Source organism: Rhincodon typus, chromosome 10, assembly GCF_021869965.1.
Source record: "Rhincodon typus isolate 14 chromosome 10, sRhiTyp1.1, whole genome shotgun sequence".
Taxonomy (NCBI): domain Eukaryota; kingdom Metazoa; phylum Chordata; class Chondrichthyes; order Orectolobiformes; family Rhincodontidae; genus Rhincodon; species Rhincodon typus.
This window is the reverse complement of record NC_063341.1, coordinates 29,952,501-29,972,867: the sequence shown is the minus strand read 5'-3', so window position 1 is coordinate 29,972,867 and position 20,367 is coordinate 29,952,501. Positions and strand designations below refer to the sequence as shown.

Genomic DNA, 20,367 nt, shown 5'->3' with positions numbered 1-20,367 from the left:
TTGGAATTTACCCTGGTGTCATCTGACTTCCGACCTTGTCCACCCCAGTCCAACACCGGTACCTCCACATCATGCCCCTTCTAGATGATATATGTCATGGGTTTGGAAAGTGCTGACCAAGGATCCGTGGTGAATTTATGCAGTGCATTTTATAAATGGTAAATTTTACTGATACTGAACATTGGTGGTGGAGGGAGTGGATGCTTGTGGATGTGGTGCCAATCAAGCAAACTGCTTTGTCCTCGATGGTGTTAAGCTTCAAGTGTTGTTTGAGCTGCACTCATCTCTGGGAAATGGGGAGTATTCCATCACACTCCTGACTTGTGATAGTGGACAGGCTGTGGGGAGTCAGGAGTTGAGTTACTCACTGCAGTATTCCTAATCTCTGATATGTTCTTGCAGCTATCATATTTATATGCCTAGTTCAGTTCTGTTTTGGGTCAATGGTAACCTCCAGGATATTGATTGTGGGTGATTCAGCAAAGGTGATGCCTTGGAAAGTGAAACGATCGTGGTTAGATTCTCTTGATGTTAAGGTAAATATCCTGGCATTTGTGTGGCATGAATGCTACTTGCCACTCGTCAGCCCAAACCTGGATATTGTCCAGGTCTCGCTGCATTTGGACACAGACTGCTTCAGTATCTGAAGAGTCAAAATTGTTATTGAATATTGTGCAACCATCAACAAGCAACCCCATTTCTGACCTTATGATGGTGGAAAGGTCATTAATGAAGCACCTGAAGATGGTTGGGCCTAAGACACTACCCTGAAGAACCTCTGCAGAGACAATCATTATAGAATCTCTCTACAGTGCTGAAGCAGGCCATTCAGCCCATCAAGTCCACACTGACCCTCTGAAGAGCATCCCATCCAGACCCACCTTATCCCTGTAGCCCTGTGTTTCCCATGGCTAAACCACCTAGCCCACACATCCCTGGAAACTACGGGCAATTTAGCATGGTCAATCCATCTAACCTGCACACCTTTGGACTGTGGGAGGAAACTATAGCACCTGGAGGAAACCTACGCAGACACAGGGAGAATGTGCAAACTCCACACACACAGTTGCCTGAGGGTGGAATCGAACATGTGTCTCTGCTGCTATGAGGCAGCAGTGCTAACCACCGTGCCACTGTGCCAAGATGTCCTGGAGCTTAGATGACTGACCTCCAATAACCATAATTATCTTCCTTTGTGCAAGGTATGACCCAATCAGCAAAGAGTTTTCCCAACACTTCCCGTTGACTCCAGTTTTGCCCAGGAATCCTGAATGCCACTTTTGGTCAAATCAACCTTGATGTCAAAGATAGCCACTTTCACCTTACCTCTGGAATTCAGCTCTTTTGTCCATGTTTGAACCAAGGCTGCGTGAGGTCAGGAACTCTGATGGAACCCAAAGTGGGTGTCACTGAGCAGGTTACTGCTGAGTAGGAGCTGCTTGATAGTACTGTTGATGACACCTTCCATCACTTTACTGACAGCTGAGAGTAGCCTGATGGGGAAGTAATTGGCTGGGTTGGATTTGTTCTTTTTTGGTATGACATACCTGGGTAATTTTGCACATTGTCAGGTAGATGCGAACAGCTTGGCTAGCAGCATGGAAAATTCTAGATTACAAGTCTTCAATGCTATTGTTGAAATGTTGTCAGGGCCCATACCTTTGCAGTATCCAGTGTCTCCGGCTGTTTCTTGTTATCACCTGGAGTGAATTAAATTGGCTGAAAACTGCCTTAAATGGAGATATCCAAACAGGTTGATTAAAAAGAAAGTACACTGTAATTTCAAAACTTCAAATTAGGTTTTAATATGTTTTATGAAAAGTCAAATCAACTTACAGACAGTCCCTGGGTTGCAAACAGATTCCGCTCTTGAGTCTTAGCAAGTCGATTTGTACACAAGTTGGAACACATAGCAGGACAATATAAAATAGCCATTCATAAGTACAACAAACATTCATATATCAATCCTTTAAAATTACACACCAGTTTGGGACTGCGTTTTTGGTATGAGTGTTCTTAAGTCAGGGACCCCCTGTATATATTTCCTCATTTATTTATTTTCTCACTTAAGGTGCTGATTCTTGCTGAGGTTTGGTGCCATGAATGCTGACAGTGAGGAACTGAAACTGGAACCTTCAAGACAATATTCGTACTGTAACGCATTGAAGAGTATGATAAGAAGCAATTGCAACGTAAGGAAAAACTCTTTTATGCACTACCAGAGAATCTGCCAGAAGTAGGTTCATTCAAGAGGTATGGAATCATTACCTGGATGGGAAGAATGTGCAGGGTTGCAGAGCAAAGTTGGTGGAATGGAAGTAGATGAATTTCTCAGGCAGACAGCCACCTGATGGCTGCATGGCCTCCTTCTGAGTCACACCATTCTATGATTTATGCTGACATCCCGCCAACTTTTTACATTATGAATTCCTCTAGCCACACTATAATGATATTAGCATTGTGCAACTTCAGTTGAGTGGGAAGATGAGAAAAGCTGTGTTCTTCTCCTTAAAGTAGAGGAAATTAAGGGTTGATTTAATAAAGGTGTTTAAAATAATAAAGGGCATTGATTGAGAAATAGTTTCTTGTGGCAATAGGTCAGTAACCAGAGAAGACGGATTTAAGGTAACTGGCAAAAAATTGAGGGTAGCAGATCTGTACACTCAGCAGAAACACAATCTACAATTCTGCTGGTGTACCATGATTTGAAATACCAAAACATAAATTCTATCTGCAGCAAGTCCCAAAGTGTGTATCTCAAATATATCCATAAACAATGTCCTTTTAACAATTTGAGCTAGGCATCTCAGTGATTGTTTATGCATTTCTGAAAATGAAAATGAAAATAAAAACTTCTGTTCCTTGATAAAGGTTTAGATTTTCAGAAAGCTAATTAACATCATAGAAAGTAAAGAGTGTGTGATTTGAAGTTAGCATTTTATGTGCTGAGAACACTGAAAATAGGCATGTGTTCCCTAACAGGCACACAATAGATTTCAAATGCACAGTAACATCTCTTTCAAAATATGCTATGGAGTTATTAAATCCCAGCTCTAGATATAACAGGTAGACGGAGGACCCTAAAGACATGCCTTTTGGTTTCTCCACATTTACTTACATTTTCCTGTACTTTTTTTTCCTTTGGTGGGTTTTGTAACAACATATTGTAGATTACTGCAAAGCAACATTTATTTTGGCAAGTCAAAAGCAAAATACTGCGCATACTGGAAATCTGAAATATAAATTGAAAAGGCTGGAAATACTCAGTAGGTCAGGCAGCATCTGTGAAGGGAGAAAAAGGGTGACACTGAATGTTGATGCTATTGTAAAAAGGGATCACTGGCTGCATTGGTAGCATTAAGCTGATGAGCCATGAAAAAATGGATGTTTGGCTTCATTGGTTCCATTCAGTTCAATCAGGGCTCAGTTCCACTTACACATATTTGTTCCACATCCCTTAATATTTCTATTAAAAAAAATCTCAGTTCTAAAAATCTCAATTGATTCAGCTTCAAAAGTCTTTTTGAGACAAGAGATCTAGATTTCCACTTGTGTCAGAATGTACTTCCTGCTTTCACACCTAAATTGCCTGTATCTAATTATAAGATGTGTCCTCTTGGTTTGGATTCTCCTCCAGAAGAACCAGTTTCTTACCCTACTGAATCCCTTTGACTAAAGACTATAATGCGATTACCCACCGCTCATCACTCAAGGAAATATAACCCAAATTCAAATGACCTGACTTTATGAAATAACCTTTTAATCTCTAATATTATGCTGGTGAATCTGTGATGCACACTTCTAAACTAACAGATCTTCCCTGAGGTATGGTACCCAAAAAAATACACTGATTGCAGTAGAGGAAAACTTTGGTAACCATTCTTTGACAGCTCAAGGGAAGATCTCTGCTTCATTATCCTTGCTTCATTATCCACCTTCACTGGATTCAAAAATGGATGGCTTAATTAAGTATAATCCAGAATGAAAGATGACTATGAGTAAAATTTCACATTTATGATGAAAGGAAGGGACAGGTCTACAGAAATAAATTGTTTCCAGCAGTTGGGGTTTCAAGAACAAGAAGCCAAGATATAAGACTAAATGTATGAAATTTAAGGTAGAAGGTAAGAGAAATTTCCATGGTAATATCTGGGTACAGGAATTGAACTTTCTGGACTTTGTAATAAATACAGTAATTATAAACAATATTCCAGCATTTCAGTATTTTGTCTTTACGATTCATTTAGATATTAAGTCTACAAGTTGAGGCACAAAAGATGTGAACTGAAATACTTTCACTGGAAAAATCGAAGATTGAGAGGATATGTAATCCCAGTCCCTTTCACATCATCAATTTTAATATCATCAATTTTAATGGATATTGTAAGGTCTAGAGTTACTTTGAGCAACATTAGATGGGAGGTGTCATCAGCCATGAAAAAATAAACAAGCAGAAATTATACTTGCAATCCAAGAATCGTTTCCTTTAAAAGTATTCGATAACATCAATAACATTTATTTCACAGTCTGGAAATAATAAAGATATGTTTCAGAATAGAGACATTTGAATATTATTTTAGGAACATACAGTTTTTGCAGTATTGAAGGGAACATCAAATCTTCCAAATTAAGTTAGTGACAGGTTTATAGGCCATGAAAGAGTTGAATATCGGGATTCTTTTCCTTAATCTTTTTCCAGCTCTCCTAAATCGAGCTGAGCTGTCCAGCCAACTAAACTGTCTACTTCCTTGTCCCTCAATTCCTCATCTTGAGTATTGCTGTTGGGTTGCATTGGCTTGCTGCTTGTTGGCAGATTCTGGGTTACTGAAGTTGAAGCTTCTAAAACAAAGAGCATGATGTACTAATGTTAATATGAAATATACTAACATCCACAGTTGATTAATCTGATACGAAAAAGACTCACATTTGATGATCCTTGAAACTTGAAATGTTGGAATACTGTTTAAAATTTTTTTCCCCTCCTTTCTGGAAAGGTCCAGCTCTTATTGGGCAAAGCCATATGTCAGCCAGTGAGTCAGGTGTCCCTAATCTTCATATCTAACGGAGCCAGGAAATGTTGCCTGTTAGGATCAAATCTGATTTCATTCTCATTATGTACACACTGATATACTTTCCTGTAGGAAAACCAAGTTTAATTGTGGTTTCTATACTGCTCCTCTGACAGCAATTGATTCAACATGAACTGGGAATCAAAAGAGAGATAGATTCTGTTCTGAGATAGCAGGAACTGCTGATACTGGAGAATCTGAGATAACAAGGTGTAGATCTGGATGAACACAGCAGGCCAAGCAGCATCAGAGGAGCAGGAAAGCTGATGTTTTGGGCCTAGACCCTTCTTCAGAAAAAAGAAATACTCAGTAGGTCAGGCAGCGTCTGTGAAGGGAGAAAAAGGGTGACACTGAATGTTGATGCTATTGTAAAAAGGGATCACTGGCTGCATTGGTAGCATTAAGCTGATGAGCCATGAAAAAATGGATATGTTTGGCTTCATTGGTTCCATTCAATTCAATCAGGGCTCAGTTCCATTTACACATATTTGTTCCACATCCCTTTTGTATTTCCTTGAGTGATGAGAGGTGGGTAATCTCATTATAGTATTTTTTTCTGAAGAAGGGTCTAGACCCAAAACGTCAGCTTTCCTGCTCGGCCTGCTGTGTTCATCCAGCTCTACAACTTGTTATCACAGATTCTGGTCTGATCAGCACTAGGCTGACTGAGATCTCCCTGCATTCGCCGGTATATTACGAGCATAATGTTGGCCAAGACACGTTACAAGACAGGCAGGTTAACACTGGCAGCAGTTTGGGGATGCGCCCCAGAGGGCCCACAAATGATAGGGTCATGTCTGCTTGAACGCCCTCCCTGACTTCTCAATCACAGCCCTGATGCCCCTCAATGGGGTCTGCCTACATTTCACCCCCTCCTCCACCCCCACCCAAATGAATTCAACAATGACATAACAGACTTGAGCGTTGTAGTGCTGTCACAGCCCAGGAACTCCGGCACTATGACATTGACATCACAGCCCTGAACGAGACACAACTGACAGGGGAAGGCCAGCTTAAAGAACAAGGTGATGGTTACACTTCTTCTGGAAAGGAAAATCAGAACAAGCTTCGCCATAAAAAATTAACTGGTTGGACATCCCAATGAATCCTCCTGTGGGCTAAGTGAGCGTCTCATGGCCCTACGGCTGAGCCTGGCCCAGAAGCAGCACATCACAGTCATCAGTGTGTATACCCTGATCCTAGTCACAACAGATGAGACAAAAGAGGCGTTCTACACCAGCCTTGGCCAACTGCTGTCCCGCACCCCCAAGGGAAACAAGTTTATTCTCCTCAGTGGCTTCATTGCCACAGTCAGAAAGGGCACAAAACATTGGAAAGGCATGTTAGGCAAGAAAACTGAAGGGAAAACAAACTCCAATGGAGTCCTCCTCCTGACCAAGTGTCAAGAACATGACCTCAGCATAACAAACACCCTGCTCCCTTAGAGGAGAAGCCCAAGACCTCGGGGCAATACCCCACTCCAAGCACTGGCACTGAATCAATTACATTATCATTCGATGGACGGATTACAAAGATATCCGAATCACCTGCACCATGACAAGCTGACAGCCACCAGACCAACCACTGACTAATCCATCCTACTATCTCCGTCAACCTGGCCCCAAATTCACAGAGGCAGAGACACTTAGCTGAACGTTGCCAGACTCAAAGACCCTGAGAAGGAATACCTACTCAAGTGGCACCTCAAAGCCAACCTGGTAATGGTCAATGTGTTAAAGCCACAGAGTGCCCACAGCACCTGGTCCACAGTAAAAGACATCATAGTCAGCACTTACGAAGAGACGTTCAGCCTTTCATCTGGGAACTCAGACTGGTTCAATGAGAATGATCAGGAGATCCAGGATCTCCTAGACCCATAACCACAAAGCATGCCTGAACTGGCAGCTCCACCAAAACTTGAGTGAGAGGAAACAAGTTGCGAGGCAACTGAAGGCCAGGATCTAACGGTTAGATGGCGGGTGGAAAGAACGCAGTAGACACAGCAGCTCACCACAATGTGTGCGGCTTCTGCAGGGCAATCAAAGTCATCTACCGTCCAAGTATGCAGGGAGCTACTCCACTGAGAGTCAAAAACAGATAGTCGCTTATCAAAGCCCAAGAGGCAGTCAACACGTAATGGAGTCAGCACTTTGAGTACCTCCTCAACTGAGGTACAGCCTTTGATGTAAGTGCTCCCGACACCATTCTGCAACACACTACCTGTCACCATTTCAGCTCACCTCCAACTTGCCACAAGGTGGAAAAAGCATCCTACAGCTGAAAAACAACAAGGTCTCCAGCACAGAGGGAATCTCCATTGGAGTTGTAAAATACGGCTAAGAAGCAGACAAATCCACAATCTCATCACTCTTGTCTGGAAGGAAGAGAGCATACCAATAGATCTCAGACTGTAATTGTGACCATCTTAAGAAAGGAGACAGGTCTGACTGGAAATTACAGAGGGATTTGCCTATTGTCTGTCATAGGAAAGGTCATCGTAAGAATCCTCCTCAACTGCCTCCCTCCAGTGACTGAAGAGCTCCTCCCTGAGTTTCAATATGATTTTTGCTTGTCAAGTGGAACAATGGTCATGATCTTCAGTGTGTAACAAGTCCAAGAAAACTGCAATGAACAGCACCAATCACTATATGTGGCCTTTCGAACCTCACAAAAACTCTGTCACCCATGAGTATTGTGGTATATCTTCCTCAAAATCAGCTGCCTGCAAAAATGTGTCACTATTCTCCGCTGGACATGCAAATTGCAATTCTCACCAATGGATTTACTCAGACCCAAAACAAGTGCAAACTGGTGTCAAGCAGGGCTGTGTGTTCATACCGACACTGTTTGCCATTTTCCTTGGTGCAACGCTCCACCCCACGTCCATGAAGCTCCCCACTGGAGTGGAGCTAACCTACAGGGTGGGCAGGAAATTGTTCGCCTTTCGATCCCTCCAGGCCAGAACCAAGACCACCTTCTCTCATCGAGCTGCAGTACTCAGATGTTACCCATGGGCGCACACAGTCGGAGACTGAGCTACTAATCAACGTTGATCCATTCACGTAATGAATGAGAGAATGGTACTCAGACTAAACATGCTGCCACACAACGTTGCTGCCCCAACCATCAAATCTATAGGAAGCCCACGGACAACGTGGATCATTTGCCATACCTCAGGAGCCTCCTCTCAGTGCAAGCAGACATTGACAAAGAGATTCAACTTCGACTCCAATATGCCAGTGCAGCCTTCAGATGCCTGAGGAACAGAGAGTTCAAAGTCTGATACCTCAAACCTAGCACCAAGCACATGGTCAACAGAGGGAGCCATGGTCCCCACCCTCCTGTGTGCACCTGAAATATACACCATGAATAACCATGGTCCTCAAATCTCTGGATAGTTATCACCAGTGCTCCATTCACATAATCCTGCAAATCTACTAGCAGGATAGGTGTACCAACATGAGCACTCTCTCTCTAGTATTGAGGCACTGGTCATGCTTGACCAGTTACAATGGGCTGGCCACATTGTCTACATGCCTAACTCAAGACTCCCTAAACGAATGCTCTATCCAAGCTCTGCAATGGTCAGCGATCAGTAGGAGGGCTGAGGAAATACTACAAGGATTCTATGAATGCCTTCCTAAACAAATGTAACATCACCTCTAGAACAAACAAACTGGAGAAGAAGCATCTGCCACAGGGCCCAACCACTTTGAGCGTCCCTGAGCGGAAGCAAGTCACCCTCAATGCTGAGGGACAGCCAAAGAAGACAAAGAGCAATTTACAGCAGATGAACTGTAGTGGTTCAAAGAGGTGATTTACCACCACTTTAGATTCATAGAAACTTATAGTCCAGAAGATGTCCTTGGCCCATCGAGTTGGCACTAACAATAACTCCTCTAAATCTACACTAGTACCACTTTGCAACACTTAGTCCAGACCATTGAATGTTATGACATTTCAAGTGCTCATCCAATACTTATTAATTTTTTTAACTTGTCAGGGCAATTAGAGATTGGCAACAAATGCTGGTCTTGCCAACATTCCATGAAATAATATTTTTACAAAATTACCTAAGGGTTTATCCATAATGTAGCAATTCTTCATGCGGTTGATTCGGGCGAGTTTCTTGTCCAATGTCACTTGAGCTTTCCTTCCTTTCTTAAATGCTCCATACATTATATAATTGAACCTGTATTCAACATGATACAAAAGCACTCAGTATATTATCTCACAGTTAGAACATAATTGAAGTTGCTCACTTTGATTTTAAATTCCTGACAACTAAGTGGCAGTTTATTTTCAGAGGAAATATTCTCTAATTTTTAATTCAGTTAAGAGCCAGCCACAGGGACAAACTCCACGGTGCTATGTTAAAATAACTGATTCGAACAAAGAGCAAAGAACAATACAACACAGGAATAGGCCTTTCGGCCCATCAAGCCTGCGCTGATTCTTATTCCTTATTTAGACCTGCTACTTATTTCCCATACACAGTTTCTATCCCTCTGTTTGCCTCCCGCTCATGTGTCTATCAAGACAGACCCTAAACATTGCTAATATACATGCTTCCAATACCTCCAATGGCAGTGCATTCCAGCCACCCACCTCCTTTGTGTGAAAAATTTTCCCCACACTTCTGCCCTAAACCTTCCCCTCTCACTTTGCATTTCAAGACACCCAACACTTCTTCCTTCATTATGTTGATCTACTCGAGAGTATTCACACATCTTTCCCTAACCTCAACATCCCTCATGTCCTTCTCTTTGGTGAATACCAATGTAAAGTACTCGTAAGGATCTCACCCATTTCTTTTGTCTCCACACATAACCTCCCTGCTTTATCCTTGAGTAGGCCTAGTCTTTCCCTAGCCACCCTCTTACCCCTACCATATGTATAAAATGCCTTGGGATTCTCCTTAACCCTGCCCCTTTTAGTGCCCCCCAATACACCATTTGAGCCCTTTCCTACTTTCGCTATATTCTCCAAGGACTTTGTCTGTTTTTAGTTGCCCAGACCTGAGGTATGTTTCCTTTTTTTTGACTAAGCTGATAACTTTCCCTGTCAGCCAAGGTTCCTGAATCCTGCCATCCTGTCCTTCATTTTCACAGGAACATGCCTGTCCTACATTCTAATCAACCGGTCTTTATAAGACTCCCACATGTCAGATGTGGATTTACCCTCAAACAGCTGCTCCCAATTCAAATTCTCCAATTCTTGCCTAATTTGGTTACAGTTGACCTTCCCCCAATTTAACACCTTCATCTGAGGTCCACTCTTGTCCTTATCCACAAGTATCTGAAAACTTATGAAATTATGGTTACTATTCCAAAATGCTCACCCACTTTGATCAACTGGCCAGACTCTCTCAATACAGGTCCAGTATGGCCCTCTTCCTTATTGGACTATCCATATTCTGTTTCAATAAATCCTCATGGACTCCCCTAAGAAATTGCTCCCCATCCAAACCCCCAACACTAAGGGAGTACCAGTCAATATGGGGGAAGTTAAAATCACTCACCACATTTTTGCATCCTTCCAGAATTTGCCTATATATCTCTTTCTCTATCTCCCATTGGCAGCTGGGAGGTCTGTAGTACATTCCCTGCATTGTGAGTGCAATCTTCCTAATCCTGAGTTCTATTCATAATGCCTTGCTGCAAGATCCTTCCAGGGTGTCCTCCCTCAACACAGCCCTGTAATATGTTCCCTAACCAGTAATGCAACTCTTTTGCTTCCTCCTCTGTCTCGTCTAAAACATCGATATCCCAGAACATTAAGCTTTCAATCCCGTCCCTCTTTCAAACATGTTTGTGTGATAGCAACAACATTGCAATTAATCCAGGCTCTAAGTTCACCCATTTTATCTATTATGCTTCTTGCATTGAAGCAAATACAGTCCAAGCCTCCAGTTCTACTGAGCTCAGCAACCTTTTCCTGACAGCTGTTCCTCTTAACTATATTTGCCTTAGTCTGAAGTTATTCCCCAGTCTCTAAACCTAAAGACCTGCTGCTCCAGTTCCCACCCCCCTGCCACATTAGTTTAAACCCTCCCAAGTAGCTCTATCAAACCTCCCTGCTAGGATAATGGTGCCTCTGCAGTTTAGGTGCAACCAGTCCTTCTTGTACAGGTCCCACCTGCCCTGGAAGCCATCCCAATGAACCACATGTCTGAAGCCCTTTCCCCTCCACCAGCTCTTTAGCCACATATTCAATTGTACTATGTGCCTGTTCCTAGCCTCAGTAGCACATGGCGTGGGGAGTAATCCTGAAATTACTACCGTAAAGGTCCTGCTATTTGGTTTACTACCCAACTCCCTGAATTGTCATTGCAGGACCTTATCACTCTTCCTACCTGTTTCATTTGTGCCAATATAGACAATGACTTCTGTCTGTTTACCCTCCCTTTCAGGAATGCCCCATACCCACTCAAAGACATCCATGATCCTGGCACCAGGGAGGCAACATACCATCCTGGAGTTTCTCTCGTGGCCACAGAAGTGCCTATCTCTGTCCCCGACTATTGAATCCCCAATCACAATTGCTCTACTACACTTTGTCCCTCCCTTCTATACAGCAGGGCCAGCCATGGTGCCACTGCTCTAGCTGCTGCTGTTGCTGTTGTCATCTGATGGGCCACCCCCTCATCAGTATCCAAAACGGAATACTTTGTTTGACAGGGGTCAGCTGCAGGGGACTCCTGCACTGATGCCTGCTCCATCTATCTTCCTGTACCTAGGGTGTGACCACTTTTGACCATGAAGAAATGGACTTGAGAAACATATCTCGCAAGTTTGTCTGTAGCCAGTTGTGATTGGTACCTTTCTTACATAAAAACATTTATATTTACTGAAGGGTCTAGGCCCGAAACGTCAGCCTCTCTGCTCCTATGATGCTGCTTGGCCTGCTCTGTTCATCCAGCCCTGCACCTTGTTGTCTAGTATTTACTTGAGGTAGTTTTAAAAACATTCAGCCTCCATTTAGAGGCAACACTGTAATATAAATGACACTGTAAATAAATTTCTGGGGACAGAAAACACCATTTCCAATAAAAATGAAATGTGGTCAATGCTGGAAATCTGAAGTAAAAATAAAGTTTCCTTTAACAAAAAAAGTCAAAACGTTAACTCTGTTTTTCTCTCTACAGGTGTTGCTAGACATGCTGAGTTTCTCCCAGCATCTTCTGTTTTTATGAATACCACGTTCATGGTGCTTATGTTCCCTGTTTCTGGGTGCAATACTGTTTTGATCCAGTTATGTTGTGCTTTTCACACTGCTGCTTTGAATACATTTTCCTCTAATATGGAAGGAAATTTGTAGACACAATGGCAAAGCCACAAACACAGCTAAGAAAAACTGTACATTTGCAAATATTGCACTCATGGAATTATGTTAGAATTGTTGCCAAACTCCAAATTCCCTTCACCCCTTGCAGCAGGGTAAAAGAGCCCAATTCAGAATACAGGTACAGCAAGTGTTTCAACAACAACTTTACAAACAAATTATGAACATGAAGAAATTAGTCTTGCTAATGCTGTGCAGTGCAGTTTGTAGCAAGTTTTAGAGGATAAAAGCATGAGTAATTACAGGTGGCTGATGAAAAGTGGTGGGAACAGAAAGGGAGAAAAAGACAAAAAAAACTAAGACGTGGTAATACAGAACAGAGATTTGATGGAATCAAGAAACTGAAAGGGTGCACAGATAGGCACAGTCTGACAAAAGGAGAAAAACTAAGTGGGTAGATGTAGTAGATAGAAATGAAGAGAAGGAACTATGAAAGATCGATTCACAGGAGGAAAGGCAAGAAGCATATGGAAAATAGAGAAGGTTAGAGAAAGTAAGAAAAGACAGAATTACAGCAAAGGGCTGCTTTACAGTCCTAGATAATTATACATATTTTCTGCCCTTGCTCAACTACTTTAATATCAATAAATGTAGCAATATTAAAATCTGAGACCTTTTGAAGAAATAATTCAGATGACAAACATCACCTTAAAACAATTACCATAACAACTGAGGAAATAGATGAAATTGGTACACTAATGCATTATACACATGAATTGTACAGTAGCTTTTATTTATTAGAAGTATAAAAGATTATATTTGAAAATTCTGTTTCAGCTAAGCTTCCAGCGCACAATATCTGATGATATTAGTGCAATCGAACTTGTGGACTTAGAACATCAGCTGCATGTAAATGCAAATTTATGTTTCAGTCTACTGCCTCAGTTAATAGTCCCACAGTGCTCGGAAGTGAGGATAGTGGAGAGAGGGAGGATTGCTCATCACTGGCAAGTCGCTTGTTTTCCCTCTATGTTAAGGACGTATTTGCGAACATATACAGCAATTCCATTTATTATGCCAATATATGGCCCAATAGAAATCTTGCAATAGGGCGCTGATTATGCTTTTTAATAATAAGAGAATTAGACAACATTAAGTTATGTTATTGCAAATACCTTGTTCATTGTTGATATATTTTAGTATATAACTTTTAGTTTTTGACATTAAAGTTTAACTATAGACAATGAGATAAATGCAATTAAAGCAGCTTGAAGTCTATTGCACTTAAAAGATTGGGGCCATGTTGCTTTAAATGGTTAACAGCTAGGAAGCTAGAGAACTGGAGATGTGATGTCTACACTGTTGCAAATAAATTCAAAGTAGAGAGATGTGTTAGTTTTGGGAATTAGGGCTAAATTAATTTAGGAATATTCAGTGAATGCTGAAAGTTTATAAAACTCGTTTACTTCATCAGATCAAAAAATAAATTATAAATGGGTGAGAATTAATACAAAAGTTTGACAGTGCAGAGCAGTATATGTCATCATGGAGGTTAGAAAGGCCCTCTAATTTCAGTACGACTACGTGTTTACTACTGAGATTTTTTTAGATGCAGTTTGGAACTTGTGTGGTTTATATCTCATTGGGAGAGGTAAGCCAAAGTAAGTGACAGTTAAACACACCTGGATTGCAAGCAGATTAAAATAATAATTTTATCACTGACAATGTTAAAGTCGTGCAAGGCTTAATCTCAGTTTGGATCTTGTGAGGGAATGGAAGCTGGAGGTTGCCTGGCTTGAAGCTAATGAGAGAATCTACAATAGGCCTCATACATATAAATAATCAATAGATTAGCTTGGAATAAAGGGATAAGCATGTCTAGACAAGAGGGGGCAAATGAAAATTTTACCTTTAATAGTGGAGCTGAGAAAAGTCCTCCAGAGGGCTGTGAAACACTTATTGCGGTCCTGACAGAAGTACAAGATTGATGTGTCTAATACAAAGTTTTTTTTGGGGAAGTAGAAAGTATAATTGAATGCATAACTTATATGGTTGTAAACCACATTGCTTATAGTACTTACTTCATTGATGTCTTTAATATATAATAAAGTTTACTTTGTTAGAAAAGTGAAATTTTGTGGCTTAGTTCTCTCAATTTGTTTGGATTTCTTTTTTCCCAATTATTCAATGGATGTGGACATCACTAGATGCCCTTGAGAAGGTGCTACTGAGCTGCCCTCTTGAACTGTTGCAGTCCATTTGATGCAGATACACTAACAACAGCATTAGGGAGGGAATTACACAATACTACCAAACAACACAGAAGGAACGGCAATATATTTCCAAATCATGATATGAGTGTCTTGGAGGAGAAGTTGCAGCTGATGGCGTTCCCATAAACCGACTAACCCTGCACTTATGGATGGTAGTGGTTATGGGACTGAAAATATGCTGTCCAAGAAGTTTGGTGTATTTCTGCAATGCATCTTGTCGACAATGTACACTACATATTAATGATCCATAAATGGATCACAACAATGTCCTTTTTCTCTGCTTTTATTTTCTTCCTGACTGTACGGTAGGTGATTCTGAGGTGCATGGATCACTCACCCCAATTGTATTGACAATCCTGATTCAGGGATTTGGCTCATGGTCTGTGTTCCTCTGTCTCTACTCTACGCAGCTGGAAGTTCTGCTCTGTTATTGTACTACTGTCTGAATGAGACTTCTGGAATTTTGGTCCTATGTATTGTGCTGCTAGGTTTTACAGACCACGAAGTCCTAGGTTTGATCAACGCATTATGTTATACAAGGGAAAAACAGCCATGGTTCTTGATCCTGATTTCTATTCTGTGAGTCCTGCTAGAAATATATTTGGTTGAAATGGAAGACAGGATTGGGTCTGGTTATTGGGTTCAGTGGCTAACTATACATGTGTAAAGACCAAGTCTTTTGACTTTTGTCCTTTTTAAAATTGTGGACTGAAATGAGAAAAACACTTTCAGTGCAAATAAGCCTGTCCTTTCAGCTTCTTAGCCTTGCAAGCTTCAATCTACATGGGTTCCATGGTCAGACACACAGAATATATACTTTAATTCTATATCAGCTGCTTTGTTCATAGATTTGGATAGTCTTCCTAATTGATTGTAATGCTAATTTTTGACTCAGTACCTCTTCCTAGTTTCAAAAAAGGCTAATTTAAAATCCTGCAGTGTGACATTAAGAAGCATAAAACTACGTTAACATATGTTATACAAAACACAATTTAATTTTACAAATTATGCTATTCTAGGGAGTGCTGGCTTTCCAAGTAAATTCATTCAAAATCTGTCACTGATGTTATATCCTCTTTATAAGGAAATTTATTAGTGATTTACCCTTATTTGCTGATTTCAATTTGAGTTTCTTTTAAATTTGATACAGAAGTACATGTTGCTGGTCTGAATCCTCACGCATTCAATATGCGACCAATGCTTCTATCTTTACCAGGTCTGTAGTCTTTCATTTGCATCTAATACATAATGAGAATCTTATGTTTTGCATAAAAGTATATATTGGCTGATTTGCCATATAATTCAAGCAGACTCTTGTCATTATTTAATGCCTTGCTTACACATACTAGCAATGATCCAATCAGTTCAGCTCCCATGGCTTTGTTCAAAGAACATGTTCATTTCTTTTATTAAGGATATCTCTGATTGCTTGCCACTCTTAATTCTTTCCTACCTCAATAATAATTTGCACTTCTGTAGGAATCTTTAACATAGTAAAATGTCCCGAGGAATTTCACAGAAGTGTAGTTGAACAGAAACTGATACTAAACTAAAGAAGGTATCATTAGAACTGAGGCTGAAGAATCAGTGTAAGAGGTAGATTTTAAGAATTAACTTAAAACAGGAGAGAGAGGTACACAAATTTACAGAAGCAATCCCAGAGTTTAAGGCCCAACCAACTGAAAGCAAAGCTATCAATGCAGTTGTAAATGCAAACATAAATGTGGAAGAGGTCAGAGAGGTTTGTAGTGCTGCAGGAGGTTACAAAGACAGAGATTATAGAAAGGCTTGAAAACAACAATGAGAATTTTAAAATCATGGTATTAGTGGACTGGGAGTGAGTGCAAGTCAACGAGATCAATTATTTTTGCTTCCTCTCAATTTTGGTTCTATTTCAATAATTAACAATTGTAAGATCCCCTCCAGGCCACATCCTGACTTGGAACTATATTGCCGTTCTTTTGCTGTCACTGGATGAATATTCTGGAACTCTCTGAACAGGTTGAAAAACATGTTAAAAAATTTAAACAACAGTGCGCTGTAGCTACCTTCTCAAGGATAATTAGGGATTGGCCATAAATGCTGGTCAACTAGTGATGTCCACATCCCATGAATGAGTAATCAAAAAAAAAATTCTAATGCTGGGAAGCCTACTACCAATTCAGTTCTCAAGGATTTTTCATTTTTATTTTTGCTCCACAATGGGAAGGAAAGCATTCTTGCTCATTCATCTGAAATAAGTGTCTGAACTGACTTTTTCACCTTTTTCTCATGGCAGCTTGATACTCATTATGCTTTTTTTTCACTTTCTATATCTTCCATATGCCATTTTATAACAAAATCTCATCCTGCAGCTCCATGGAGGATCTCAACGTACGGTTTGGGACCATTGGGCGTAATTACTGCTTGGGGACAGACAAATCAGGAGAGTGTAAAGTGGCACCAACCATAACAGTAGTGATAGAGAGACGATTAGAGTAAAAGACACAAAAAAGGTTGTGATAAAAACAGAAACTGCACTAAAAGGAATCATCAGACAGCAAGCTTTTTTTCTTCTACAGTGTTCAGTAATATGAACACAGAAAGAAAATGTTTGGTACAAAACAAGAAACTGAACTTTCGGAGGCAGCATTAGCAGTGGAGTTCTTTTAAGATTAGAAGAGATAGTGAATGCCAGAATTGACTCATTTTGAGCCATCAAGACGAACTGATTGTAGTTCTTCATTGGACTTATATGAGACATGAAGAAATCTGAATTTGCTTAGAGGTCCTGCTAGAAATGTACCATAATTCCAGAAGATTTTACCAGACAACTGCAATGAGATTCTATTAATTCTGGATTCTTTTAAATCAGCCCTTTAAGGAATGGATGATAAGTAAAAACGGTGTTTGGTATGGTAAGTAAAAAAGACTAGGTGCCACATAAATTCAATACCTCCCATGTTTTCTGTGGTATCTTTGGCTGTGTATACTGTCTTAAATGAGGAAGGAAACTGAATGAGGAAGGTAGCTGAATGCAAGTTGAAGAAATTTTTTCAATCATTTAATCGGTTACTATAAACAAAACTTCATGTAAATATAAGCAAATCAGGGCAGATATTGTGCTCTTGATGGCAGATACTGATTTAAAAGCTTGTGAAACTTTGTGTTCCATTTCATCCAAATGAACTGATCTCACACAACAATATGAGACTTGATTATTTTAATATTTTTATCATATTCCTGCCATGTAGGGCATGACACAGTGTACGATGTAAGTCAGGGACAAAATGACTGTTAGAAGTCAAATGAATGGTTGCTAGATGCCGTATCAGTAATGCCGTCATTTTCTCCTTGAAGACAATGTAGAGCTCAGAGTTTGGTTATTTGCATTCAAAGAACTTTTCACAGAAGCAGCAAGGAAATGTGGCAACATGTCAAGCTAAGAACTGTTTAGCAGCATTTTCGTAGCCTTTTTACTTAAGCCTTTTTGAAGCATCCATTTCAATTAGATGCTGTGCAACTTGAACACATTAAATAACTTCAACTGTATTTTATAGAGGCCCGATTAACAGCTGATTTGGTCTTTACAGAGATTTCAGACAGTTGTTACACAGTTTTCTGTTTTCATTGTCCCTACATTCAAACATTGGGTTCAAAGTAGCCTTCAGACGAGTGTTCACAATGGCACGGGCCCTTTGCAGCTAAATTGCAAAAGTGCTTCGGGTGGCAACATGAATCCCACAATACCCTGACTTTATTATATAATACTGAACCTGACTTTATTATATAGTACTGGCAATCTATATAACCTCCTGTAAGTGTGTACCTATACAGTTAGGCATTAAGTCATTGAACTCAGATGAATACGCACTCTTTATTCTGTTCTTTAATCTCTTCCTGTAAATCCTCCTTTTCCAGTCCATGGTACAGTGCTTTAAGATGAGGATAGGGCACTGGCACTGAAACAAAGATACAAATAAAATCACTGATTTGTCTCTTGAGGACAGGTTTCATTTAATGGTTGAAAAATTGGAGAACCACAACTATGCTGTTATTTTCTTTGAGAAGCTGCTTTCCCAAATGATACATAAGAGTAAAGTAGGCATTATTGAAAGTTGGTATAACCTTTCGATGTTTGAAAAATTAAAACCCGATAGTTTAACCACTTTGCTGCATTCCCGTTCCGGTGCAAAACTCTGTTGCGAAAACAGTAATTGCTTGAAATACACAGCAGGTCAGACTGTATCTGTGGAGAGAGACGCAGTTTAAATTTTTAGTTAACTTTTTTTCAGATTGTTACAAATTGTAACGAATGACTGGTTTTAAGCAAGTGGGGGCAGGGGGTGGGGTCTGGTGGATAGCTCATTCCAAGTTGCCCTTCCAGAATTTACCTAGAATTCAGTTTTGCACTGTATACCCACATTAAATGGAAACATGGCTGAATTTGTCTGAAATGAACAACAGGGTGGCATAATGCCAGGATTAATGGTAACGATGAGTATTGCAGAGGGCCAGGCCAATGTGCTGGGGATAAAGGTTCAAATCAGTAGCTCATGGAATTGAAATTCAATTAATAAATTTGGAAAATAAAACTAGTTTCATTAGTGGTGATCGTGAAATTATTGTTGATTGCTGTAAAAATTCATCTGGTTCATTGATGTTTTTAGGGAAGAACATTGGCCATTCTTACCTGGTCTGGCTCCAGAGTGACTCCAGAGCCATAACAATGTGCTTGACTCTTTACTGCCCTCTCCAGTGGGTTAACAAATCACTCAGCGCAAGGGAAATTAGGGATGGGCAACAAATGCTAGTTACCTTTGCCAGTGATGCCCACATCCCATTAGAGAATTAAGCAAAAAACTCATTAAATTTGAAACCTTTTAAGTAGCAAAGTCTAGGCTGAGTTGAAATGCAGGGCTTGAATGTATAAAATAAGCATACCAACCCAGTGTGGCATCCAAATCTATCATACTATTTTCAGGGCTAGTAGAAGGAAGCACCTTAATTGGTGTATTACCGTACTTGGATCTTTGCAGCTCTCAGTTGCTTTTGTTGTGGCAATTTCACACCAGGCCTTGTGATAGTCATCAAAAGCAAACCTTTTTATTCTAAAAGAGAGCATAATTATTCATGTTAATTATGTAAAGAGTTTACCTGATTAAATGCTGTTTAAATGATCCATATAGTAACAAAAAATCTAGGTTGCCATCGCTTTTACAAAATAATCAAAAAGGAACCAATGCTCACAGAAATCCTCATGTTATAAAGAGGAAGGTACAAAAGAGTTAATTACAATGAGAATCTGACAAACATGGGAAGACAAAGGTTATAGAATAACACAAATATCTTATTTTCATTCAATTTTCCCCTTTCCTTCTGAACACACTGATTCACATAAATTTATCATATTGTTACCAATAGTACTTCAGTAACCTCGCCAAGTAGGTATTTTTCAAGTGCAATTCTTGACAAGTGAACAGCAAGTTTTCAGTGGGGCTGAGAAAGGAGATGCAAAGGCACAGTTAAAGATAACTTATAAATCCTTGATCAATAGGGGAATCAAGGGTAATGGTGAATAGGCAGGAAAGTGGATATAAGGAATGTGAGATCAGCCATGATCTTAATGAATGGCAGAGCAGGCTTAAAGGGCCTTATCGCTTACTCTTGTTCCTATTTCTTACAGTCTTATGGCCTTAAGGAGGAGGACTTCAAAGACAACAAGGTGCAGGGCTGGATGAACACAGCAGGCCAAGCAGCAT

The 20,367-nt window shown here is 40.2% G+C and overlaps 1 protein-coding gene across 2 annotated transcripts in view; it reads right to left on the bottom strand.

The window, feature by feature from the left end:
- Window positions 1-1,837: 1,837 nt before the first annotated feature.
- Window positions 1,838-20,367, bottom strand: part of LOC109921193 (ubiquitin-conjugating enzyme E2 U-like) — a 58,047-nt gene continuing 39,517 nt past the window's right edge. The window contains exons 7-10 of one of the 2 annotated variants that reach the window (XM_048602165.1): window positions 19,631-19,716; window positions 18,480-18,567; window positions 9,143-9,261; window positions 1,838-4,839 (exon numbers count right to left, since the gene is read on the bottom strand). In XM_048602165.1, the coding sequence (XP_048458122.1) occupies window positions 4,685-4,839; window positions 9,143-9,261; window positions 18,480-18,567; window positions 19,631-19,716 (448 nt within the window). In that variant the 3' untranslated portion in view covers window positions 1,838-4,684. Of the gene's footprint in view, window positions 4,840-9,142; window positions 9,262-14,262; window positions 14,347-18,479; window positions 18,568-19,625; window positions 19,717-20,367 lie in introns of those variants that run through there. The other variant, XM_048602166.1, reaches the window with a different exon arrangement.